At 45.4% G+C, this 27,566-nt stretch overlaps 1 protein-coding gene across 2 annotated transcripts in view; it reads left to right on the top strand.

The window, feature by feature from the left end:
- LOC126285309 (UDP-glycosyltransferase UGT5-like) overlaps window positions 1-27,244 on the top strand; it is a 116,169-nt gene extending 88,925 nt beyond the window's left edge. For both annotated transcript variants that reach the window (XM_049984605.1, XM_049984606.1), the window contains exons 5-6: window positions 4,304-4,523; window positions 26,837-27,244. In XM_049984605.1, the coding sequence (XP_049840562.1) occupies window positions 4,304-4,523; window positions 26,837-27,149 (533 nt within the window). In that variant the 3' untranslated portion in view covers window positions 27,150-27,244. The remainder of the gene's footprint in view (window positions 1-4,303; window positions 4,524-26,836) is intronic.
- The last annotated feature ends 322 nt before the right edge of the window (window positions 27,245-27,566 follow it).

Genomic DNA, 27,566 nt, shown 5'->3' with positions numbered 1-27,566 from the left:
CCCCATTTGCCCATAATACAGCTGTGGTTCTTCTTGGAGTACTGGCATATAATGATCGTGTAGTCTCCAGTGGAATGCTATGCCACTCTTTGGTCACAACATCTTCTAACTCCTGTAGTGACCGGGGAGGTGGAAATCTGCTCCGGAGTCTGTGCTCCAATACTGCGCGCAAGGGTTCGATAATGTTCAAGTCTGGGACTGTGAAGCCAGGGAATGTGCTGCAGTTCAGTTGCGTGCTCCTCATACCACGATTGCACTTTCCTGGCTGTGTGAATGGGTGCATTATCGTCCTGAAATATGGCATCATTCTTGGGAAGCAACATTTGAACCATGGGGTGCACCTGATCGCCTAAAATGTTCACATAATTGTTGGCTGTAACACGGCCTTTGAGGGTAATGATGGGACCAGCAGAATATCATGATATGGCTGCCCACACCATCACACTTCCACCTCCATGCTTAACCATTGGAATGGCTCTGAGCACTATGGGACTTAACAGCTGAGGTCATCAGTCCCCTAGAACTTAGAACTACTTAAACCTAACTAACCTAAGGACTTCACACACATCCATGTCTGAGGCAGGATTCGAACCTGCGACCGTAGCAATGGCACGGTTCCGGACTGCGCGCCTAGAACCGCCAGACCACCGCGGCCGGCACCATTGGAATCAAGCAGTCAGGACTGTAGGCTCCTTCCGGTGTTCTCCAGACGTAAATCTGGCCCGATGTCGGAAATAACGACACCGTTGACTCGTCATATCATATGACGTGTTTACACTGACTAGCGGTCCAGGATTTGTGCTCCTCATACCACGTTTTATGCTTATTTGCGTTGGTTATCGTCACTAATGGTTTCGGTATAGCAGAGCGTCCATGGATATTCCCTTTATGGAGATCTCGGTGGACAGTGTCGAGAGATACGGGGTCTAGAAGATGGTCATTGAGCTCTGCAGTCACTTTCGTGGCGTAGTTTTGTGTTGTTTTGATACCATTCGTGTCAGCGTACGACGACCTCTGTCATTTAGTTTTGATTTGCACCCGCAATTACGTTTATACGATTATGTCTTTCTATATTTTGTGTTGGCTGTCATGACTGTTGATACAGTTGCTCCTGAAACATTCAATAAGTTGGCTATCGTGGTTACTGATGCTCAAGCTAATCGGGCCCCCCACAATCTGCCCTCTTTGGAACTCTGTTAGGTCTTTCAATGCACGTTGACCTCGGCCTCTGAATGCAAATACGAACTGTGGACTACTAGTAAACAAGCTACACTGATGCCTAGTCTGTACCGAACGCGCACAGTACAGTGCGACACGTGCCTTACCTCCGTTGTTGACCATCAAACACAACCATCCCATTACTACTACTGTTCACATTATTTTGCCTATCTTCTGTACCTAGCCAAACCTGAACTGCTAAAAAATGTGTACATGGGAAAACACAGACTACGAATAAGAGCTGCAATCACCTTATATGGATGCATTGTCCAAAAACACTATTTATGTCCTCAATTGTTGCGATGCCTGCCTAGTGTATAATGCTGAAAATGTAGGTAGGTTTAAGTCCCTGCAGAGACTAATCTTCCATACATGTGGATTCACACTGAAGATACTCGGAAACATCGATGAAGTGCGACTGGACGGAGCTCATACAGCAGAAGAAAAAATGCGAAAGTTGGCTAGGCGAAGGAGGAAGAGAATAAAGATAATGGATATGGACAGCATTAGTCACGAGAGGTATAGCAATGTTGTCAAAAACGGAAATAAAAACTTTAAATGCGAATTGCTGTAAACTGTCTTTTTTTAGCTATAAAGTACCTTTTCTCAGGAACTATAACAGATAATATCTGGAAATTTGGCATAGTTGTTACTTACTGAATAATCCTGTGCGGAACTTTCCCGTTATCTTTTCTCTGAAAAACATTCTTTAAAATTTGAGAAAAATTTAATCGTCTTTGTGGCCACTGAAGTACCAGTTGTACATATATTTCTGACGGTTGCCCGTTCCTCAAGGCCTGTCGTCTCTCTACGAGGTGCATTCAAGTTCTAAATCCTCCGATTTTTTTTCTAGTTAACTACTCACCCGAAATCGATGAAACTGGCGTTACTTCTCGACGTAATCGCCCTGCAGACGTACGCATTTTTCAGAACGCTGACGCCATGATTCCATGGCAGCGGCGAAGGCACCTTTAGGAGTCTGTTTTGACCACTGGAAAATCGCTGAGGCAATTAGCAGCACGGCTGGTGAATGTGCGGCCACGGAGAGTCTCTTTCATTGTTGGAAAAAGCCAAAAGTCACTAGGAGCCAGGTTAGGTGAGTAGGGAGCATGAGGAATCACTTCAAAGTTGATATCACGAAGAAACTGTTGCGTAACGTTATCCCGATGTTCGGGTGCGTTGTCTTGGTGAAACAGCATACGCGCAGCCCTTGTCGGACGTTTTTGTCGCAGTACAGGAAGGAATTCGTTCTTCAAAACATTTTCGTAGGATGCGCCTGTTACGTAGTGCCCTTTGGAATGCAATGGGTAAGGATTATGCCCTCGCTGTCCCAGAACATGGACACCATCATTTTTTCAGCACTGGCGGTTACCAGAAATTTTTTTGGTGGCGGTGAATCTGTGTGCTTCCATTGAGCTGACTGGCGCTTTGTTTCTGGATTGAAGAATGGCACCCACGTCTCATCCATTGTCACAACCGACGAAAAGAAAGTCCTATTCATGCTGTCGTTGCAAGTCAACATTGCTTGGCAACATGCCACAGAGGCAGCCAAGTGGTCGTCCGTCAGCATTCGTGGCACCCACCTGGATGAGACTTTCCGCATTTTCAGGTCGTCATGAAGGACTGTGTGCACAGAACCCACAGAAATGCCAACTCTGGAGGCCATCTGTTCAACAGTCATTCGGCGATCCCCCAAAACAATTCTCTCCACTTTTTCGATCATGTCGTCACACCGGCTTGTGCGAGCCCGAGGTTGTTTCAGTTTGTTGTCACACGATGTTCTGCCTTCATTAAACTGTCGCACCCACGAACGCACTTTCGACACATCCATAACGCCATCACCACATGTCTCCTTCAACTGTCGATGAATTTCAGTTGGTTTCACACTGCGAAAATTCAGAAAACGAATGATTGCACGCTGTTCAAGTAAGGAAAACGTCGCCATTTTAAGTATTTAAAACAGTTCTCATTCTCGCCGCTGGAGGTAAAATTCCATCTGCCGTACGGTGCTGCCATCCCTGGGACGTATTGACAATGAGAGCGGCCTTATTTTAAAACAGTGCACATGTTTCTATCTATTTCCAGTCCGGAGAAAAAAAATCGGAGGCCTTAGAACTTGAATGCACCTCGTACATCCACCGCTTGCTTCTTGACGCTGCGTTCGTTCATGGTTCAGCCATTCCTGCCGACTCGTCGAATGCCGGCCGATGTGGCCGAGCGGTTGTAGGCACTTCAGTCCGGAACCGCGCGACCGCCACGGTCGCAGGTTCGAATCCTGCCTCGGGCATGGATGTGTGTGATAGGTTAGTTAGGTTTAAGTAGTTCTAAGCTCTAGGGGAACGATGACCTCAGATGTTAATACCAATAGTGCTCAGAGCCATTTGAACCATTTTGATTTTGAATTTGACTCGTCGTATAGTGGCATCGCTTCTGTTCAAATGTCGAGCGATTCGCCAAATATTCCAAGCGGCTTCTTTGAGTCCAACTACACGTCCTCTCTCAAATGTTGACATCTACGTGTATTATTTGCGCGCCAATCTGCGAGGCACAGCTACTGTCCAACTGAGTACACGAACATCACGGCATCGCCATGCCCTTCGTTAACTGTCGCCACTAGCACCGTGAATCCGCGCTGCAGCGTCACACGTTCATCCAACGGCCGCCAAAGTTTACTATTTTGCATTTTCCGTCAATATCTGTATGAATATCAATTTTTTACCAATTTGCATAACTCCGCGCTGCGTTGTTTCTGGTTCTACTTTTTATTTATTTACTTAATAGCTTAGAATGTGTGTCATAAGGTACATCTAAAACGCTTGGCCCTCTGTACTCACTAAACTATGAGCAACCTCTTTTCTTAAAAAAAGTAATGAATTTTGCTTGGGTCTACTCTTTGGGGATTCTACGATTGTTCCAGTGCACATCAACGTGCGATATTTAATGTTACTATTTCTATTTTCTTCTCCTGTTTATTAATATTATGATGTTGAGATGCCGTTCATTTTCACATTCTTGCATTAACTGCAAAATATTATAAATAAAATTAAAACCTAACGTTTACCTTATATGTTTTTTCCATTTTCAGCGCACAAGAACGTAAGGCTCTTCATAACGCACGGCGGCCTGCTAAGTACGCTCGAAGCTATGTATCATGGTGTACCAGTGATCGGTATTCCTATATTTTGTGATCAAGAACTCAACATGCTTCAAGCGGAAGTCAAAGGATACGGGCTAAAACTCCACTTTAGCAATATCACGCCGGATACATTCTTTTGGGCAATTTCGGAAGTGCTCAATAATTCACGGTAAGTGTACGTTTTAAACAAAACGCTTTTGAGTACATACATGTGACGTAAAGTTAAATGCAGATTTACAAAAGCATCGCAAATTGTAATAGGTAATAATCTGATGTGTTCCGTGACTAATACTGTCCACTTATCATGGGGAATAGAGTGAGACTGACTGATACAGTGATGGCGGTTTGTTTGGCCTACTATGCACATGTGGTCTGTTGATCCAGAATGAAATGGTAATATGCATCTTTTATATCTAACTTTAAAGAAACGTGCAGTTTTAGGTAACTGTTTCAATCGATTTTCCGTAGAATTTTGGAACATATACTGTGTTCTAACATTGTAACTGTCTAGAAGAAAATTTTTGACAAGTAGCCAATACGGATTCAGAAAAGATTTTCTTTTTAAACACAACTAGTTCTTCATTCTCGTGAACAAGTGAGTTCTATCGACAGGGGATGCCAAATTCATTCCCTGTTTTCGGATTTCCGAAATCCGTTTCTCACAATCGACTTCTAAGCAAATTGCTTGCCTACAGATCGTCTCACTCTTGCGAGTGGACTTGTAATATCCTGTCAGAAAGGTCACAGTTCGTAGTAACTGACGGAAAGTCATCGAGTAAAACAGAATTAATATCTGGTGCTCCCCTAGGAAGCGTTATAGGCCCTCTGCTGTTGCTGATCTATATAAACAATTTGAGAAACAAATCTGAGCAGCCCTCTTAGGTTGTCTGCATATGATAGTGTCATTTACCGTCTTTTAAAGTCATCAGATGATTAAAACCAAATGCAGAATGATTTAGAGAAGATATCCGTACGGTGCGCAAGGTGGCAGTTGACTCTAAATATTGACAACTGTGAAGCCATTCACATAAGCACTAAAAAGAATCCGCTAAATTTCGGTTACTCAATAAATCACAAAAATCTAAAGGACTGTGAATTCAACTAAGTACTTGTTGATTATAGTTACGAATAACGTAAATTGAAACGATCACATACATAATGTTGTGTGGAAAGAGAACCGAAAATTGCTATTTATTCGTAGAACAATTAGAAAATGCAACAGGTTTACCAAGGAGACTACGCTTATCCACCCTCTTCTGAAGACATTGAAACAGTCCAAAGAAGGGCAGCTCATTTTGTATTATTGAAAAATAGGGGAGGGTGTTCCGCAGATATGATACGTGAAATGGGGTGGTAGTCATTAAAACAAAGACGTTCTTCGTTGCTGCTGGCTATCCTCATGAAATGTCAATCGCCTGCTCTCTTGTATCTATTTATTGTTTTAGCCTTAGTCCCACTAATTATGCAGAGCACTGTTACAATCGGATTTGGCATATTAGTTCGAAGGGTGGCCGGATGCCCCTGCCCCGTACCCCCCGGGACAGATTCAGCGTACCCTAGCTGTCTGCGTCTAGTGTCAATCGTGTAATAGTGCGAAATGTTGCAAATGTCTGCAAGTCGTCGGTATTCACCTAGTGGAATGTGGAAAACCACCTAAAAATCGTATTCAAGCTGGCCGGCACACTGGCCCTCGTCGTTAACCCGCCGGTCGGATTCGATCCGGAGCCGCCGCGGCTACTCGAGTCCAGGAAGGAGTGGTTATTAATCCACCAGCGACATTTAAAAAATGCTAATCGGACGATGTTCTCGTATAATCTTTGAAACTGACATGAAATTTTCTCACACCGACTGGAGTGCAGATTACGATATTTGTGTCTTTTGATTTACTTCACCAGAGGAACGTTGCGGCACGTTATGTCAGAAACATGATTAATTTTGAGTAGCTGGTAGCGGAAGCTGCCTGACAGAAGAGGTAAACTGCCATGAAGATATGGTCAGATGCCAATGTAACTTCATACACACAAGCAACAAAGGCGGGTATGTAAATTATAACAATTGCAATTTTCTGTGACCGGTAGAATGGCCATCAGAGCACTTTAAGACTGTTCATGTTCAGCGTTCCTACCAAGACTGATAGAGAGAGAGTGTATAAGGGGTGCGAACAACGTCAGATGTTTAGAGATCACTGTGGAAGACACAGACATGCCCCGTACACTTCCGAGACAGTATTTTCAGCACCTGACAGAATTTGAGACGGGCTCCGTTGTGAGTCTCCAGATTTGTGTGACAGGCGGATGCGACAGAGGCCAGATGCTAGACGTTCTCAGGTTTCCAGTGACCACGTCTGACCACCCAATGGTAGGATCGCCATATAGTGCATCATAACCCCTTCACATGTGCAGCTGCCACCCGAGAGCAAGTAACCGTCTCACAGGAACATTCTGTGTCATCCTACAGGTTTGGTCGGCGACTAGTGAAACACGACTAGAAAATTACTGTCCCACGTGTACGCTGCTCTCTGGCACTGTCTCTGCTTACTTCCTGTGGGACCAAACTGCTGAGGTCATCGGGGGGGGGGGGGGGGGGGTAGGTTTACACACTATTTCATCTAACTCAAACTAACTTACGGTAAGGACAACACAACACACATCAATGTCCAAGGGAGGACTCGAACCTCCGACGTGGGGGGGGGGGGGGGGGGGGAGGGGGAGGGGAAGGGGGGGAAGCGCCCACCGTGGCAAGGCGCCTCAGACCACGAGGCTCGTACGCTGCCATTTATACCAAAACATAAACGGCTGCACAATAATACACCATTCTCTTGGTCATTATATTCCTTTTATTATTGCTCCTCACTACGCGTTTCGCTTGAACTGCATCTTCAGATCAAGTGTATAGTACGAAGACTACATTAAAAAGGATGGAACAATCTTCAATACATTTTATTTAGAACAAACTCTAAACATTGTTTAACTTTTCTTCGATGCTCAAAAGGAGTATTCGTGACATGTCCAAGGCAGTTTCCTTGAACTGCTGGGTATTTCGCTACATCAACTGACATGGAGCCTGGTTTTAACCGTCTTCCAAAGTTGAACGACATGGTTCGAGAGATTGTCTTTGAGTTAGGCTTTTTCTAAAATCGTAAAAGAATCCTTCATCGTAAACCTTCACTGAAATTTCCAATTTTTTCACATCACTAATTCGTTAAACACTCCATGTAATGAAATTACATCGTTAGTTTCTGACCTGCCATTGCCTTAACGAGATCAAATGGAAAATTCTAGAACAATAGCACCAGCGAATCTCAATACCAGCAACTAATCGTGGTTACCCCACTACTCCAAAAAAAAAAAAAAAAAAAAAAAAAATTGCAGCCAGGTGAAGTCTTCGACAATCGCCGCTATTTCCCTGTAATTTTCAGGGAACAAATTCAACGAGAGATACGATTAATGATACATATCAAATAATTTCTAAACTAAGGAACGACAGAAAACATTTAAAGCAATGGAAGTTTTGATGTTTGTGCCAATGGAAGTGGTAATTTAAACAGCTTTTTAGAACATCTAAATTCAATCCACCCCAGTAGTAGCTTCACGATGGAGGAGAGAAAGGGTGGCTTCATTCCCTTCCTTGAGATGTTAGTCAGTAGAAAGGCTGATGGTAAGTTGGGATATCCTCGTTTACACGAAGCCAACTCACACTGATTTGTATCTACAGCCTAATATTTGCCACCACCAGACATAGCAAGAAGGGGTACTTCCTGTGTGGTTCACAGCGTCCACGAAGTGTGAGATTCTGAAATTGTCAGCTGAGTTAGCTCATCTGAAAGTCGTCTTTCATCAGAATGGCTGCAGTGAAAGACAGATCACAGGCGCGTTGCGCTGTCGACTAACCGTGAATCGGGCAAGTGACGACACAACGATATGGCGCAAAAGTTTTTAACTTCCACAGGAAGCATTTTCAACAGAATTCGTTGTATTTTGCGGAAATATGATGCAAAACCTGTTTTCCGATCGCGATCTGAGGTTAGCGACCTTTTAGGATCCGTGAAGGATGAGCTTGGTGTGTGGAGGCCAACGGCCTTGTCACAGCGGTTACGTCAGATCACCGAAGTTAAGCGCTGTCGGTCTGGGTTAGCACTTGGATGAGTGACCATATGGTCTGCCGAGCGCTGTTGGCAAGCGGGGTGCATTCAGCCCTTGTGAAGCAAACAGAGGAGCTACTTGACTGAGAAGTAGCGGCTCCGGTCTCGTAAACCGAAATACGGCCGGGAGAGCGGTCGGTGTGCTGACCACATGCCACTCCATATCTGCATCCAGTGACGCCTGTGGGTTGAGGATGACACGGCGGCCGGTCGGACCGTTGGGCATTCCAAGGCCTGTTCGGACGGAGCTTTTTAGTTTTTTTGGGAAAGGGGGGGGGGGGGGGGGGTAGGCAGATATTAGTCGTATTCCTAGCAGATGTGGCATGCCATAACTGGTCACAGCAACGGGACTGTGGAGCACCAGAGTACTGAACGTGAGTGTCACATAGATTTACAATAGTCGAACAAATCTTCTATTGCAGAATATTGCCTTGGCTCTGATCATCCGATGGAATATAACAACACAGAGATTCTGGAATACACTTCCAGCCAGTGTGATAGCGTTATTAAGGGAGTAATTTAAATTTAAATTCGCAAGCAGCCTCAGTCCTCCGTGCTGGCATATTTCAATAAAATTTTCTCAGCTTGCAAGCCGTGCCAATGCGAATAAAACATTCGAACTTTTGATACCTGTCCCCGCCCTGGTCATCAAGATCTGAAATCGCTGACAGGACTGACACGGTGTTCTACTTACAGACAAGCAATGGTAGCATATGTAACTTTCCAGAGAGGAATGACGTATGCAAGGAAGGCAAGTTGAGTAGCTAGATCTTACTTCACGACCGAGTGACGTCAGATGGCTGGGAATAAGTGATTTTCACTCCTGATGATGATGGTGCAGACATCTTTCGAAATTTTAAATGCTTGGTTCGAAGTGACACGACTTACAAACTGAGAAGGTTTTGTTGGATGTGGAGGTTCTTGTTTAAATTTTGCATGGTACCCTACTCTATTCCCAATCAAACAACAACTGAATAGACTCAATGCTGTCTCACTCATTGGTTATAAATAATCACTATCGATAACTTCTGATGTACGTTATCTTCATTGTGTAATGGTGCTAATGTTTACTGTGTGAGTGTTATCTTTCTGCATATCCTCTGCGTACAGAGGTTTTAAATGTCCTTGCACAGAAGTCGTCTGTTGTATTTGGGCCTTGTAAACGACAAAATGTGCACTTGCTGAAATATCGATGACGTCACTCGGCTGCATTCCCAGAAGTTATTTGAACATCTTATACGCTGAAGAAATTACATAAAGGATGGAATGAGGGCGAGCGGTACCTAAGGCACTGGACTCGCATTCCGGGTTGACCACTAGAGGTCACCAGAGGCGGAACCGCCAGTGCTAGAGGATGCGGGGAGTGTCATGCTGTCACTAGAGAAGAAAGGACGATTGTTGCTTAACTTCCTGTCGACAGCGAGCTCATTAGAGACGGAGAACAAGCTCGGATGAGGGAAGGAGCCAACTGGGCAGCCGTGTGGTCTAGGGCGCCTTGTCACGGTTCGCGCGGCTCCCCCCATCGGAGGTTCGAGTCGTCCCTCGGGCATGGGTGTGTGTGTTGTCCTTCGCGTAAGTTAGTTTAAGTTAGGTTAAGTACTGCCTAAGCCTAGGGACCGATGACATCAACAGTTTGGTCCCATAGGAACTTCCCAGAAATTTCCAACATTTTCCAGTGTGGTAACCACTGCGCCACCTCGCTCGGTGTTGGTAGAGATGCAGTAACAGCAGAATGGGTCAGTCAGGAGAGGTAAGTGCCATCTAACATGGACCAGTGATGGGGTGTCACCTGAGTGACAGATCAGTTAGGGGTATCCTTCTAAATCTATTGAAGTCGACGGCTGGTAATGTGATTGTGAAGAGGAAACACGAATAAACAACCACATCTGAATCATGACCACACATTTTTCACGGGCAGGGAGACTTGAAAGGGAGCAAGAAGCGACGGAACTGCGCGCTGCAAGATTGTAAATGAACGGTTTGGACTGATGGATCAAGGTACACAATGTGGCAATCCGATGGAAGGGTTTGGGTTTGGCGAATGCCTGGAGAATGTTTCGTGTAATAGTGTGTAGTGCCAACAGCGAAGCATGGGGTAAACGGTGCAACAGTATGGCGGGTGTTTTTCTTGCTTAGCGTGTGGATCAATCGTTGCGCTTAGAAAAGCACTAAATGCGGCCGGATGTAAACACATTTTTCAGCATTGTATACTGGATACAGTAGAGGGACGCTTCAGCCACGATGACTGACTGTATCACCATGAAAATGCATCATGTCCTAAAACAGCTTGTATTAGACAATGGTTTGTAGAAAATAACATTCCTGAAATGGACTGGCCTACCCACAGTCCCGACCTGAACCCAATGGAAAGCAGTCGGCTGAAGTGCATGCAGGTGCTGTCAGCATTGTTGGCAGGTTTCCGATAATGTTATCGAAGACATCATCGATGACAACGCCGAATAACATTGTCAGTGTTCCTCCCACCTCTCTAACATCGAGGGCCAATTGTGTTATGCATAAAGTGGACGGAAATTAAGAAATGGTATGAAATTCAAACTAGATGAATTGCGCTGATGGGTTTCACTCAATCTTCTGACGTTACACATCATTTGCCATGAGTGTAAAACAGCGGGAAATTAATAAATCCAACATGTCAAACGTTGCCCAATTGCCCTAATTATAAAATCCAAGATAACCAATTGTCCTACTGGGATTTTCTCAGCAGGGTACAAGCTGGCAGGTCATTTCAGCTGAGTATAGATTCTAAGATCGCCTGTCTGATTGTCAGAAACAGTTACGGATACAGTTCAGACTGCTATGGGTACAATGTGAACTGAAGTAGGTTCCGCTATGAAAAAGGAAGTTGAAAAAACTGTGGGTAACCTTGAAAAGCAATTGATGATAAAATGTGTCCAAGTGGATAGAGGGAAAATTACAGACAAAGTTGTAATAGTAAAATCTAAAATCGAATCAGTGGAAAAAGATCTTCGAGAAAAATGGATAAGATACAGACGGAACTTGGGGGCAAGGTGAGTAACTGTATAAAAGCGCAAGATGCTCATAAAAGCGATACAAATTTAGCAACTAGTAACATTGCCAATTGTGTAGGTAAGGGGGAGAAAGAAGTGGGTAAAATTAAAGATAAAATAGAGTCCAGTATCACTAGTCAAAATGACTTTAAAAAACAAATTCAACAGACAAAAAGTGAAACTTCCTGGCACACAGTTTTACTCTGCCAGGAAGTTTCATATCAGCGCACACTCCGCTGCAGAGTGAAAATCTCATTCTGTAAACATCTCCCAGTCTGTGGCAAAGCCATGTCTCCGCAATATCCTTTCTTTCAGGAGTGCTAGTTCAGCAAGTTCCGCAGGAGAGCTTCTGTAAAGTTTGGAAGGTAGGAGGCGAGGTACAGGCGGAAGTAAAGCTGTGAGGACGGGGCGTGAGTCGTACTTGGGTAGCTCAGTTGGTAGAGCAGATGCCCGCGCAAGGCAAAGGTCCCGAGTTCGAGTCTCGGTCCGGCACACAGTTTTAATCTGCCAGGAAGTTTCATATCAGTGCACACTCCGCTGCAGAGTGAAAATCTCATTCTAGAGATAAAAAGTGATTTAAATTCGTTAGCCTCCCAACAGCCCATGCCGGTTATAAACATCCCTTGGGCAAATACCGGATCCTTGAAATGTTACACAGATGACGTAAGATATCACCCTGTACATTTCTTGGCTGCCTGCAGGAAGGCTTTTGTTCATGGCATGTCGAATAAAATACGTTAAACGGCATTTGGAGGAAGACAGCCTTGCACAAATGTTAAATGTAGTTCATGTGAATAGTGTGAAGAGTTCTAAAAGTGTGTTTTGAATAAATTTTGGAGCAAGGCAAAACAGACACGGGTCTAAAATGAATTTTTAAACGGGCCGAGTAACAGGTACGGTAATTGGACATTGAGAGATTTTTGCAAACGCGAACTTGGCAAGCTTATGCATAAGAAACATCCGTTGGGAGTTTTAACGGAAATCACCATGTTGAAAAGGCGATTATCCGGAAATCTGCAGTGGGATCTTGTCCATAGTCGACGTGATGTCGTGGACGAATTTCTAGAATTTGTAGAAAATTAGAGTGGGCTTTGAATTTCAAACATCGGAGCAAACTGGATGGTAGTTATCAAAACGGGAATCCAAATAAGCATCATCAAAATTATAATCGTGAGATAAATCGAGGGAATTCTCAGGGAAATAGTAGCTGGAATGAGCAGAATGGTCGGAGAACGAACGGAAGTGATAACTTCAGTGAACGGGAACTAATTAAAGAACGCAGATTTGACGGGGGAAATTCGCGCGAAGTGCAGTCGCGTAATAACCTGTCGGGAAAGTGACGTTCGCCACATATCAAATCCGGGGATGGCGATCTGAACAGGCGATGAAAAGGGCTGGAGATAATGGTAATGGTAGAAATGTTGATAGGTTTGGAGAAAGGCACCTACTTGCGGAAAAAGAAACCGATCTCACACTGTATTTTGTGAGAGGTTCACTCTACAGAAATCTCTACTGGTTTTGCAAAGGTTTTTACACTTCGCATAGTATGCTGAGTTACAGAGAGCAAAGGAATTACCACTTTTCAGGACACAAATCCCGGACGAGCCCCCAATTCCGGGCTTTCCAAAAAAAATGAATAGTGGCCCTCACTACTTACCCTGAGTCTCAGAGTTGAAATATTAAAAGTTTTGGCTGGTTTCGTTATCTAGGGTCTGGGATACGTAGTTGCCGATTTACAAGCCAAATACTGCTGAGTCTACACTATAAATATGAATATAGACATGAATCGTATGGTCGAATGTTCCTATCACTCGGCAATTGCGAATTTTGAATGTAACATAGAAGTTTATAAATGAAAGATTGTAGTTAAATAAATTCTGCAGGTACTAATTTAACGACTTTAAATGATGAGTGCAATAGCAGAAGTACCTTTAAGAATGCTATTTATTACTGCAAAACACTTACTAGTGTTGATGGTCCAGCAGTTAAATACAATATAAGTTGAATAACAGGGAAACAATAGATTCCTACTGCACGTAATTACAGTACTGGACATTAAAATTGCTACACCAAGAAGAATTTCAGATGATAAATGGGTATTCATTGTACTAATATATTTTACTAGAACTGCCATGTGATTACATTTTCACGCAATTTCTGTACACAGATCCTGAGAAATCAGTACCCAGAACAACCACCTCTGGCCGCAATAACGGCCTTGATACGCCTGGGAATTGAGTCAAACAGAGCTTGGATGGCGTGTACAGGTACAGCTGCCCATGCAGCTTCAACACGATACCACAGTTCATCAATAGTAGTGATTGGCGTATTGTGACGAGCCAGTTGCTCGGCCACCATTGACCAGACGTTTTCACTTGGTGAGAGATCTGGAGAATGTGACGGCCAGGGCAGCAGTCGAACATTTTCTGTATCCAGAAACGCCCGTACAGGACCTGCAACATACGGTCGTGCATTATCCTGCTGAAATGTAGTGTTTCGCAGGGATCGAATGAAGGGTAGAGCCACGGGTCGTAACACATCTGAAATGTAACGTCCACTGTTCAAAGTGTCGTCAATAAGAACAAGAGGTGACCTAGACGTGTAACCAATGGCACCCCATACCATCACGCCGGATGATACGCCATTATGGCGATGACGAATACAGACTTCCAACAGGGATGCGATCATCATGATGCTGTAAACAGAACCTGGATTCATCCGAAAAAATGACGATTTGCCATGCGTGCACCCTGGTTCGTCGTTGAGTACACCACCGCAAGCGGTCCTGTCTGTGATGCTGCGTCAAGGGTAAGCGAAGCCATGGTCTCCGAGCTGATAGTCCATGCTGCTGCAAATGTCGTCGAACTTTCCGTGCAGATGTTTGTTGTCTCGCCCCGGCCGATGTAGCCGAGCGGTTCTAGGCGCTACAGTCTGGAACCGCGCGACCGCTACGGTCGCAGGTTCGAATCCTGCCTCGGGCATGGATGTGTGTGATATCCTTAGGTTAGTTAGGTTTAACTAGTTCTAAGTTCTAGGGGACTGATGACCTCAGAAGATCAGTCCCATAGTGCTCAGAGCCATTTGTTGTCTTGCAAACGTCCCCATATGTTGACTCAGGGATCGAGACGTGGCTGCACCATCCGTTACAGCTATGCCGATAAGATGCCTGTCATCTCGACTGCTAGTGATACAAGGCCGTTGGGATCCAGCACGGCGTTCCGTATTACCCTCGTGAACCCACCAACTCCATATTCTGCTAACAATCATTTGATCTCGACCAACGCGAGCAGCAATGTCGCGATACGATAAACCGCAATCGCGATAGGCTGCAATCCGACCTTTATCAAAGTCGGAAACGTGATTGTACGCATTTCTCCTCCTTACACGAGGCATCACAACAAAGCCTCTCCAGGCAACGCCGGTCAACTGCTGTTTGTATATGAAAAATCGGTTGGGAATTTTCCTCATGTCAGCACGTTGTAGGTGTCGTCACCGGCGGCAACCTTGTGTGAATGCTCTGAAAAGCTAATCATTTGCATATCACAGCATATTATTCCTGTCGGTTAAATTTCGCGTATGTTGCACCGTGGTGTAGCAATTTTAATGGACAGTAGTGTAGTTATGAGCAACAATATAGCTCGCGAGATATTCACTTCTATATGCGTACTACGTCTTCACTGTAGAAGCCACGGGAATCTCACAAGTGTACCAGTCGGCACTGCGAGCTATTCTATCTCCCGCGACCACGTGCTAACTGCTCAACACTCTCCAAATATTTACTGCGACCGTCCTCGCGCCTTCCTGTCTAGCACTCCCCCATGTCCTCTGCGGCCCGATGCTTCTCCTCCACTTCCATACAGTCTCTCCATTGACTTCGGTACTCGCCTACCGTAGTAAAGAGTGCTGTGATTGGCTACAGCACTCCCTCCATGTCTCCAAGCCAACGCACACTCACAAGTATGTTGAAACACATACGAAATACAGGCTTTACATTTAAATAATGTGAAATTAAATAAATATTCCTACGACTGGACCATAAACAAGCTGTAACACACATAATTAAATACATAAACAAATCAACTAAACATACATCAAAGCAATAGAAACAAAAGTAGGCCAGTAGCCTAATGTCTCTGTGCTTTGTAAAACGCAGTAAATATTTGACCAATTTCTTCGTGAATAGTATATATCGGATACAATCAAACACATAGATGACTAAATACACTCCTGGAAATGGAAAAAAGAACAGATTGACACCGGTGTGTCAGACCCACCATACTTGCTCCGGACACTGCGAGAGGGCTGTACAAGCAATGATCACACGCACGGCACAGCGGACACACCAGGAACCGCAGTGTTGGCCGTCGAATGGCACTAGCTGCGCAGCATTTGTGCACCGCCGCCGTCAGTGTCAGCCAGTTTGCCGTGGCATACGGAGCTTCATCGCAGTCTTTAACACTGGTAGCATGCCGCGACAGCGTGGACGTGAACCGTATGTGCAGTTGACGGACTTTGAGCGAGGGCGTATAGTGGGCATGCGGGAGGCCGGGTGAACGTACCGCCGGATTGCTCAACACCTGGGGCGTGAGGTCTCCACAGTACATCGATGTTGTCGCCAGTGGTCGGCGGAAGGTGCACGTGCCCGTCGACCTGGGACCGGACCGCAACGACGCACGGATACACACCAAGACCGTAGGATCCTACGCAGTGCCGTAGGGGACCGCATCGCCACTTCCCAGCAAATTAGGGACACTGTTGCTCCTGGGGTATCGGCGAGGACCATTCGCAACCGTCTCCATGAAGCTGGGCTACGGTCCCGCACACCGTTAGGCCGTCTTCCGCTCACGACCCAACATTGTGCAGCCCGCCTCCAGTGGTGTCGCGACAGGCGTGAATTGAGGGACGACTGGAGACGTGTCGTCTTCAGCGATGACAGTCGCTTCTGCCTTGGTGCCAATGATGGTCGTATGCGTGTTTGGCGCCGTGCAGGTGAGCGCCACAATCAGGACTGCATACGACCGAGGCACACAGGGCCAACACCCGGCATCATGGTGTGGGGAGCGATCTCCTACACTGGCCGTACACCTCTGGTGATCGTCGAGGGGACACTGAATAGTGCACGGTACATCCAAACCGTCATCAAACCCATCGTTCTACCATTCCTAGACCGGCAAGGGAACTTGCTGTTCCAACAGGACAATGCACGTCCGCATGTATCCCGTGCCACCCAACGTGCTCTAGAAGGTGTAAGTCAACTACCCTGGCCAGCAAGATCTCCGGATCTGTCCCCCATTGAGCATGTTTGGGACTGGATGAAGCGTCGTCTTACGCGGTCTGCACGTCCAGCACGAACGCTGGTCCAACTTAGGCGCCAGGTGGAAATGGCATGTCAAGCCGTTCCACAGGACTACATCCAGCATCTCTACGATCGTCTCCATGGGAGAATAGCAGCCTGCATTGCTGCGAAAGGTGGATATACGCTGTACTAGTGCCGACATTGTGCATGCTCTGTTGCCTGTGTCTATGTGCCTGTGGTTCTGTCAGTGTGATCGTGTGATGTATCTGACCCCAGGAATGTGTCAATAAAGTTTCCCCTTCCTGGGACAATGAATTCACGGTGTTCTTATTTCAATTTCCAGGAGTGTATATTTATAAGCATGCTGCTACCGTTTTTTCGTGTTACTGCGATGAAAAGTAATCAGTCACGTTTAACTCGGACTCTTTTCATTTTAAAGAGTATTAGAAAGTATAGGATGTCCCTAATTAAAGTTCCACTTTCAAGATGCAATAGAAAGAGAGCCACTTCTCAGAGTGACGTCAGATTTGAACAGAATGTTACTGACGCGGGGTGAAATGTCACGGAAACAACAAAAATTAACAAAAATTTAACCAATAGATGGCGCTGACAGCGTATTAACATAACTGTGGCCGGCTACATATGACAGATGAATCACAATACGACGATTATGGTCTGAGTTACATGTTATACAAACAATACTGTTCAACGGGATAACTGCACAAGTCCGGCAATCAACAGTTGTGGCTTTGATAGTTAAGCCCATCCATCAGTGCAAGGTCGTACCACATCAGATGGGAAAAATCGGTTTTTACTTCTCATGAGCCCAAACACCCCATAAAAATCAAAATGACATCGATTTCCAAATGCCGTGATACTGGCGTATCTGGTAATTGGAGCACTGTACACAACAAAATTCAGATAACCCCAGAGCCAGAAGTCACACGGATTAAGATCAGTTGATCTGGATGGCAGATGACGGCTGATAATTCTAGAATTTCCGACATGCCTCTGCAGAAGGCGCTTCACTGCCTGTGAAATGCGCGGAGGAGCGTCCTCTTGCATAAAAATTATCCCACCCACACATCCACGCTGCTGAAAGGTTAGAATAACGTTAGCACACAAAAGATTCTCATAGCGTTCACCAGTGATGGTACAGCTAACAGAACCCACAGGATTCATTTCCTCGAAAAAGCGGCCCTACGATAAACGACACCGTCAACCCGCACGTCACAACTCACTTTGCAGAATTTTTTTCATTTTGAGAGTCCTGAAGGGCAGTCTGTTTTAATAGTGTATAATGTGCTGATTTTTATCCACTTCACATATTGTGTTTGAGGTCCAGCGTGAAACGGGCATGTTTTAAAACTAAAATTTTGAAGACCAGAAGATAACAGATAAGTCTTTTGAAGTCGGTTGTCTTCAAAAAAGAAATAATTTATGCGGTCTTGGGTGTTGAATGATTTCCTACAATCGTTTTTGCAGAATAAAATGGTAGCGGTTGATGTCCGTACGGACTTTCCGTTGCTCATGGACTGCAAGTTGCGTATTGACATGTCCTTGAAGATGAAAATGGGCTTCGTCTGTCCACAGAATGTACCATGGGCATTCATTGTCGACTTCCATGCTTGCAAGAAATTCCAGAGCGAACGTTTGTCTTGCTGGCAGGTTAGCAGAAAGCAACTCCCGAACATAGGTGATTTTATATCGGTAGCAATGTACGATGTTTCATTGGACTTAATGCATCGTGTTCACAGCCATGTCCAAGGTTCCGGCAATTCCCCGTGCACTGCATGTTTGCGCATCACCGCTCAACCTCTTTTCAATAATGTGGCTACATCTTCGACGACGTCGGATCAACTGCTTTCCTCCCTCTGCCACACTGCGCTTCAAAAGAACACGTCTTTTCGATTTTTTAATCATTTTCTCCAGACCCTTAGCAGAAATCGGGCTACTGTGTCTTTTTTCCCCATACTCTTGGGTATCTGGTACTTTTGCAGGGATATTGGCGCACAGTCGCCGATCTCACCAAGACCTTTACCAGTAGCACGCGACCCTTCATGGACAGTCATGCTGGGCGTCTTGAACGCAAACTGAAGAACAGCCGCGTGCCGTATGTATTGTATGTACTTTGACTTCTAAGTTGGCTACTTCTCTTTAAGGATTTTAGCTATAAGTTAGATAACTCGCGCCTGTCAAACACATATCACTGACGCTAAAGTATTCAGAACAATTATGGTTTTCTATTTCTTTCTTTTTCTTGTTTCCTTTTTCTCCTTTTATTTTAATTCATACCTTTGAAACGGTTTTACTGAAAAGCTTTTTTTTACTTGGAGAGAATGGGTAAGCTAAATTTTTTTAACGACCCACATTAGAAGTTCTTTATTTGAAATAACGGAATTACTCAGCTCTGTACGAGTACCCATTTTTTTCCAAACCTATCATTCAGCTCGTCTATAAACCACGTAAAAAAATATAAAAAGCGTTTATTTGGCAGCGCCACTTTGAATCCCGAAGTTAAACTAGATTAATCAACTCTGAGCATCTTCAAGCATTGGCGTCTACAATATTCTCCTCGAGCTACTACGTCGATATGGGCACTTGCCACAGATATTCTATGAGTGAGTACTAACACTATTCGTCATACAGGCTAATGGTTCATTTGGATGCAGTATTACTCAACCAAAGAGTGCAGATCTTGTTTGATATTGGGCAAATAACGCTGTGTCACAAAACCAAATGCTCCAAAGTAACATAACTAGGGCCTATTTACCAAATTCTATCTTTCGATCTCACATGTTCACACCAAATTCAGCACAATTAGTCGTTCTTCGATCTCTAGGCCGCTGAACTCGTACACCACAGGAAGTTAAGCACAGTGAGTTGTCTTAACACAACAAACGAGAAACTGAAACAGCTCTCCCTACGTGAGTGTTCTCGACGGGACAGTCGTCTGGAAGCGGTAATACACTCATACTCATAAATTAAGGATAATTGCAGAATGTTGTGCCACACAACGTGGCGCTAAACAAAACTGGCGCTAATAGCATAGCCACACAGGTAACACACACGATACAGATCTGTAAGTCCACGGTATTGATGATAAGTTGAGAAAACCGTCCAGAAACACATGTGCTACAAAAACGCCACTACTTCCTGCGCATATACAGCAACATCAGTATGGGATACGATCACCATGCACATGTACACACGCCGCACAACGGGTTCACATAGTCTGGATCAGGTGGTCCAGCAGCTGCTGGGGCATAGCCTTCCATTCTTGCACCAGTGCCTGTCGGAGCTCCTGAAGTGTCCTAGGGGTTTGAAAATGTGCAGCGATACATCGACCGAGAGCATCCCAGACGTGCTCGATGGAGTTCAGGTCTGGAGAACAGGCAGGCCACTCCATCCGCCTGATATCTTCTGTTTCAAGGTACTCCTCCACGTTGGCAGCTCGGTGGGGCCGTGCGTTATCACCCATCAGGAGGAAGGTGGTATCCACTGCACCCCCGAAAAGGCGGTGCAAAATCTCGGCCCGATACACGTGACCTATTACAGTTCCTCTGTCAAAGGCATGCAGGGATGTACGGGCACCAATCATAGCCCCACACCACACTATCAAACCACGGCCTCCATGCAGGTCCCTTCCAAGGACATTATGAGGTTGGTATCTGGTTCCTGATTCACGCCAGATGAAAACCCGGCGAGAATCACCGTTCAGACTATACCTGGACTCGCCTAAGAACATAAACTGGAACCACTGTTTCAATGACCATGACGAGACTTTACGGGCTCTCCTGTGACCAGGGGTCAGTGGAATGCACCTTGCAGGTCTCCAGGTGAATAAAACATGTCTGTTCAGTCGTCTGTAGACTGGGTGTTGGAGACAACTGTTCCAGTGGCTGCGGTAAGGTCTCAAGCAAGGCTACCTGCAATACTTAGTGGCCGTCTGCGGGCACTGATGGTGAGCTATCGGTCTTCCTGTGGTGTTGTACTCTGTGGACGTCCCGTACTGTAGCACCTGGACACGTTTCCTGTCAGCTGAATTTGTTGCTATAATCTTCAGATCACCCTTTGTGGCACAAGGAGGGCCCATGTTAAGACCTGCTGTGTTTGACCAGCCTCCAGTTGCCCTAGTATTCTGCCCCTCATAACGTCATCAATATGTGTTCTTCGAGCCATTTTCAACACTCACCATTAGCACGTCTGAAAACGTCTGCACACTTACTCCCTGCACCGTATTCTGACATGCACCAACACATCTCTGCGTATGTGGACTGCTGCCAGCGCCACCGTGCGACGACCGCAGGTCAAATGCGCCGCATGGTCATACCCCGAGATGATTTAAACTCGCAAACCGACCACCAGAGCGTTGTTTCACCATGTATCAACGTTATCCTTAATTTATGAGCATGAGAGTAGAATCGGCCAACTCCAAATAACTGATATGCAAACTAATTTTTATAATTAATTTCTTCACGTAAGTGCTCCTATGGAACCACACGATTGTTTTACCATATCCTCGATTCATGGTGACTGACTTCCAGTCAACGTCTAAATTGAACGTCCCTCAATCTTATGTTTACACCCTACTCGGTACAGAGCGACCTCTGGTCAATGGAAATATCCGTTTTTATCTCTAACCAGAATGACACTAACCTAGCAATCATGTAGAACCGTGCTGCAACCATTAACACGAATAAATGAATAACGTTACACCATTTTTTAAATGTAAAGCTTTTTGAATTCAGCTTCCGCGATGTGTAATAGCGGACTGCTCCAGTTGCCTGCTTTGCATCTTTGCTGTTCACAGAGAAGTTACACAAGCAGCTTTCGTCCACGGAGGTAAAAAAATAAGGGAGATGGCATTATAGACTTCATGAAGGTAAGAAGAACAAGGGATAGGGCACTATGACAACATTGTTCTCTTTTTACCTCCATGATATACTTACGCTGTACGTTGTTTTGAAGACAGAGTGGATATAAAATGGTTCAAATGGCTCTGAGCACTATGGGACTCAACTGCTGAGGTCATTAGTCCCCTGTAATTTAGAACTAGTTAAACCTAACTAACCTAAGGACATCACACACATCCACGCCCGAAGCAGGATTCGAACCTGCGACCGTAGCGGTCACGCGGTTCCGAACTGCAGCCCCTAGAACCGCACGGCCACTTCGGCCGGCGAGTGGATATAGCCTGCCGCCATTTCAGATAGTCCAAAACATTAGCAGACTACTGTTTACGATTGGCCCTGGTTCATTATGTTTGTCGTGTGCGCGCAACAACTGTTTTACTTATTAAAAATTACAGTGCTTACATAAATAACATAAGTATCCGGAAGGCAATTGCTAACGTTTTTCTATTCTTAAATACGTATTTGCTCTAATAATATGACTCATTTGACCTCGTTAATGCAACTTGCTTTTTGTTGATACATTTCGAATAACCAAGAAGAGAAGAAAGTGATGTGAAAAACATGCTTTTGTAACCCATTAAAGTCCACTTTTACTGTATTTGTATCGATAACAAATCAAGCTGAAACTCCGAAACCAATGCTTGTTTGCTTACTGGTACTTCTTCTCATTCGTTACATTTTCAGCTTTCAACTCGTTTGTACAAAATTTTTAATGCTCACGTTAGCAAAAAACTTACCTACATGTTCTTTACTAGTTCATAAACGTATGCACTGCGGAAATAAGGAAGACATGCTATCGTATCTAGTGCATGTCAACAAAGTGAACGGTTATTGAAATTTCAAAGAAACAGAACTCCACTGAAGTATACCTCCATGCAGCAGATAGCTGCTAAGGAGTTTGATAAGGTGCAGAGATTGGCCTGCTTAGGCTTTGCAGGTGTAATTAGCAGCACACCACTGCTGGGATGGAAACCATGCTGGACATCCTTCCATTTCACCTGTGGGTAAAGATGGAGGCACCAGATGGTGGACACAGGTTAAAGACTGGCAAAAATTGTAATTCACTGGGGTATCCAGGAGCTCACACTAAATTACTAAGTGAGGTAGACATAAGTATGATTGGGAAAATTCCTGCCGAGTACATAATAACTCCCAGCTGCTTCAAAAAAGTCTTTCATTGTAGTAGTTGGAAGTAGAGAGCTATGGGAGAACAAATTCCGACCCCGTACTGGGGACATAGTCTGGTTCACTGACGATTCGGAAACACACCAAGGTGTTGGGCCCAGGATATACAGGGTGCAGCCGAGGCTGGAGAGCATAATGTCTCTAGAGAAGATGATCACTGTGTTTCAAGCAGAAATATCTGCTATCAGACTGTGCGTGGAGGAGAATTTGCGGAGGTGCTACAGATATCGTAGAATTTTCATTTATTCAGACAGCCAGGCAGCCCTGAAAGCACTGGCAGCCTCTGCAACAAGATCAAAGATCGTGGCAAACTGCCACAAAGTCCTTGTGGCGCTCGGGGAAAGCGATAGGGTAAACATATTGTGGGTCCCTGGTCACTCAGGGATTAGTGGTAATGAGCAAGCCGATAGGTTGGCCAGGAAAGGGACGAAGACACCATTTATTGGACTGGAACCTGTCCTGACAATCACCAAGGCGAGGATCAAAATAAAACTACCAGACTTGACAATGAGACAGCATGTAGAATATTGACGGCCAGGATGACCAAGAGGTTCCAGGCGCTAAGTCTGGAACCGTGCGACCGCTACGGTCGCAGGTTCGACTCCTGCCTCGGCCATGGATGTGTATGGTGTCCTTAGGTTATTTAGGTTTAAGTAGTTCTAAGTTCTAGGGGACTGATGACCTCAGATGTTAAGTCCCATAGTGCTCAGAGCCATTTTGCACCTACCATTTACTACATCATCTATGTACTGTACCAAAAAGACCGAACTATAGCTTTCTTAGAGTGCAGCCCTAGTCACATATGTTTTAAGTCGCAGACTCACTCATCAAAACTTTTAGTGGTAAGCTTCGTGCCTGGAAACCGAGGGATTGCAGGATCGAATCCCAGACGGACCACGGATTATTCAGTCTCTGGTCCAACCTAGCCTTCATCTCTCAAAGATGTCAGGAGCTGCCAGATACAACACACGGTTCGGATTCCTTATTAAACTGTAGGTTGCCTGTCTTCAATGGATAACTGCGGTAGGTTAGGGACACACAAGCTGCCAAAATGGCGCCTGTTGGAAACACTTGCACCAGGCATTTGAGCTACACGGAACTATTATTTTTATTATTATTATTTTAAACAAATGGTCCTGATGCAGTTCCTTCAGGAACAGGCAAAATTACGTCCTTGCTTTTTTTGATACTATCATGTAAACAGGTTGGATTTTCCGTGTCAACGAAAAGTAACTGTAGAGAGATGCACGAATGCATGCTTTCGCGGCGATATCCGTTAATAAAACACTCTCGGGTTTCAAGCCACATCAAGTGGTTTACTGTCCACAAGGACATAAGGACATAAGGAGGACACACCGTTGAGGCCGATAGTGAGTACCGACCTATAAACTTGCTAAACATCTGCCCAGCCTCCTCTCTAAGCACGTTGGATACTGTGGACACCATATAAAGAATACGCCGGACTTCAGCAATCGGATTAAAGGTCTGCGACTTGCTGAAGGGAATATTATGGTTAGCTTCGGTGTGGTTTCTTTACTTACGTGTGTCGCCATCACAGACTCTATTGACTTGCTGTCCCAGCTCTTTGACGACACCATTGTGGATTTATTTAAGCACACTGTGACGTCATCATATATCTTACATGATGGAGAATATTTTAACCAACCGCGTGGCGATGGGAAGTCTATTGGCTCCTGTAGTAGCCAACCTCTTTACGCAACATTTCGAAGGCATCGTCTTGGACACGGCTCCTACAAAGCCGAGCTGTTTTTATCCCTACGTCGATGATACCTTCGTCATTTGGCCACATGGACAGGAAAAGTTAGAAAAGTTCCTGGAGCACCTCAACAGCATCCATGACCACATCAACTTCACAATGGAAGTAGAGCAGGAGGGTTCCCTGGCGTTCTTGGACGTGCTTGTCTGCCCTAAACCCAATAGGTCTCTAGGTCATAGCATTTACCGCAAGCCCACCCACACGGATCGGTATCTGCACGCCACTAGCTTCCATCACCCAGCACAGAAACAGTCAGTTCTGAGGACCTTAGTACATCGAGCTGAAACCGCCTCGGATGCTGAAAACTTGCCGAGAGAATTGAGCCACTTAGTCAAAGTTTTCAAGGAAAACGGTTACAACAACAAAAAATGGTTCCAATGGCTCTGAGCACTATGGGACTTAACATCAGAGGTCATCAGTCCCCTAGAACTTAGAACTACTTAAACTTAACTAACCTAAGGACATCACACACATCCATGCCAGAGGCAGGATTCGAACCTGCGACCGTAGCGGTCGCGCGATTCCAGACTGTGGCGCCTAGAACCGCTCGGCCACACCGACCGGCGGTTACAACAACAAAAGATCTCAGAAGCAGTGTAATCCAAGCCCCAGAGGAAGAAGACCTCTGAAGAAGACATCAAACAGGTTGCATTTTTACCGTTTTGTGGTTCGACAACAGGGAAGATTAGTCGGCTCCTGAGGAGGCATAAAATAGACACAATCTTGAGGCCTCCGACATAGTTCTGGCAACTAATGGAATCTGTAAAAGACTATGTAGGCTTCAGAACACCAGGAATTTACAAGATACTGTGTGGATGTGGGCAGTTCTGTGTGGCCAGACTGTTCGCACTATTGAACAGAGCCGCATAGAACACGAAAGGTGTTACCGTCTGTGCTATTCCGAAAAGTCAGCTGTAACAGAACATGCTCTGGAAAACGAACACTGAGTTGCATTTGATGAGACGACTATTATTAAACAGACAAATGACTACGGGATAGTGTGGTAAACGAGGCCATAGAGATTAGAAATTCTGGGAACACCTTCAATAGAGTCGGTGGATTGCAGCTGAGAACAGCGTGGGATCCGGTGTTGAGGGAGTTGAAGTGGGCCCGGCAGTCATGCAGCGAAAACATTACCATTTATGGTGCGGGACCGAGCACCAGTGACGTCACGAGCGACGGCGCGGCTATATAAGCACGGCAATGACAACCACACGACAATCCTCTACACCTCCCGTAAACTCGATCCTCCTCACCCACTTGTCTCTCCCATCCTCTCCCACCCCCGCCCGCTGCCGTGCCTGTATTTCCACGTCCCACCTGCTCTTCATCTCTCCACTCTCCTTAACCTCTCCCAAGGTGGCTTCCGCCAGCTCCCCCTCCATGATGATGCCCTCCTGCCCTCCATCTACCCCTCCTATCAACTTTGTCCTCCCCTCCCCCTTCCTGTGTTTTTTCCTCAGGGCACCCTCTCTCCCTTCTCTCCTTTCCCTCCATCCTCTCTTCCTCCTCCCTCCTTCCCCAGGCTCCCCTACCCCCCGTACCTTCCTTCCTCCTCCCATCTCCCATCCCATTGGCATCTCTGCTCTCCCCTCTCTCTCCCCTACCACCTTCTTCCCCTCTTGGCAGGTCCCTGGACTCGCACACGTTAAGTGGACATTCGCGCGCTGGAGATCATCGCCATCGTTTTCGTGTGTGTGCCGTAGTGTTCGTGCCTCAGTGTTTTCCGCCATCCACGCTCCATCGTTCACATGTCGTCTCCATCATCAGTGTCCGTGTGTAGTGACAACAGTTACTTTTGTCGTCTTCACGTGTGGACGGCTTCGTGTTTTTTGTCCCCAACTTTGTTCTGTATATTCTGTGTCTCCATTGTTTTTCTTTTGTAAAACTTGTGGCTGAAGAGCAGTGTACTGTGGTGCTGCCAGCCCACCTTATTTAAGGTGTTAAATAACAAAAAACACAAAAAAAAACACACGACAGTCATTCGCTTGATAATGGCAGAGGAGATCTTTGCCGAATGCTCGTGGGCAGTAAACCACTTGTTGCAGCTTGAAACCCGAGAATGTAGAGGGATGTTTTATGTGAATTGGAAACTTCAAGTAAATGTCACCAAATATGTATGATTAATTTGTCCTTAGATACAAGAAGAGAGCCCAGGAGCTGTCACGGCTGTTCCATGACAGGCCCCGCAAGCCCCTTGAGGAGGTGATGTACTGGACGGAGTACGTGGTGCGCCACAAGGGTGCGCCGCATATGAGGTCGGCATCGCTCGACCTGGCGTGGTACCAGCTGTGGCTGCTAGATGTCATCGGTGCTGTGGCAGCCGCCGCTGCACTGGCGCTATGGATTCTCGTGGTCGTGCTCAGAACTCTGTTCAGGCTGCTCGGCGTCAGTGGGCCAAACACGGCAGCTGCAAAGGCTTCCACGACTAAATCAAAGAAACATGCGTAACACCGAAAATAAGTTTTTAACTTGTACAAATACAGTATTGTTGAAGTTACGACGATTTGTTTTCTACTTATCGTACAGTAAATGTTTAGTATTTATTTTACTGACTTCATTCTATTATTTTAGTGCATATTTTTTCCAGTATGCTTCTTTCCCGTATTTCAAAACCATTCTCTCCGTTATCTCCAGTTATCTCCTGTTCCTCAAATTAGTCTACCTTCATCAGCGCGTTTGAAAATCTATCTGTATTTCTATAAAATTCGATGCTTCTTCCCTTTCTATGTCATCTGTCTGTGTCTCACGTAAAATCTGCGAAGTTCCCAGAAAAATGTTCCAGTTTCAATGTTGTATTATAAAAGTTTAATTCAGACTGTTTACAACGATTAATACGTCCAACTGAAGGTAAGCTAATTTTATTAT

This window comes from Schistocerca gregaria, chromosome 8 (assembly GCF_023897955.1).
Source record: "Schistocerca gregaria isolate iqSchGreg1 chromosome 8, iqSchGreg1.2, whole genome shotgun sequence".
NCBI classification, from domain to species: Eukaryota; Metazoa; Arthropoda; class Insecta; order Orthoptera; family Acrididae; genus Schistocerca; species Schistocerca gregaria.
This window is presented reverse-complemented; position numbering and strand designations above follow the sequence as displayed.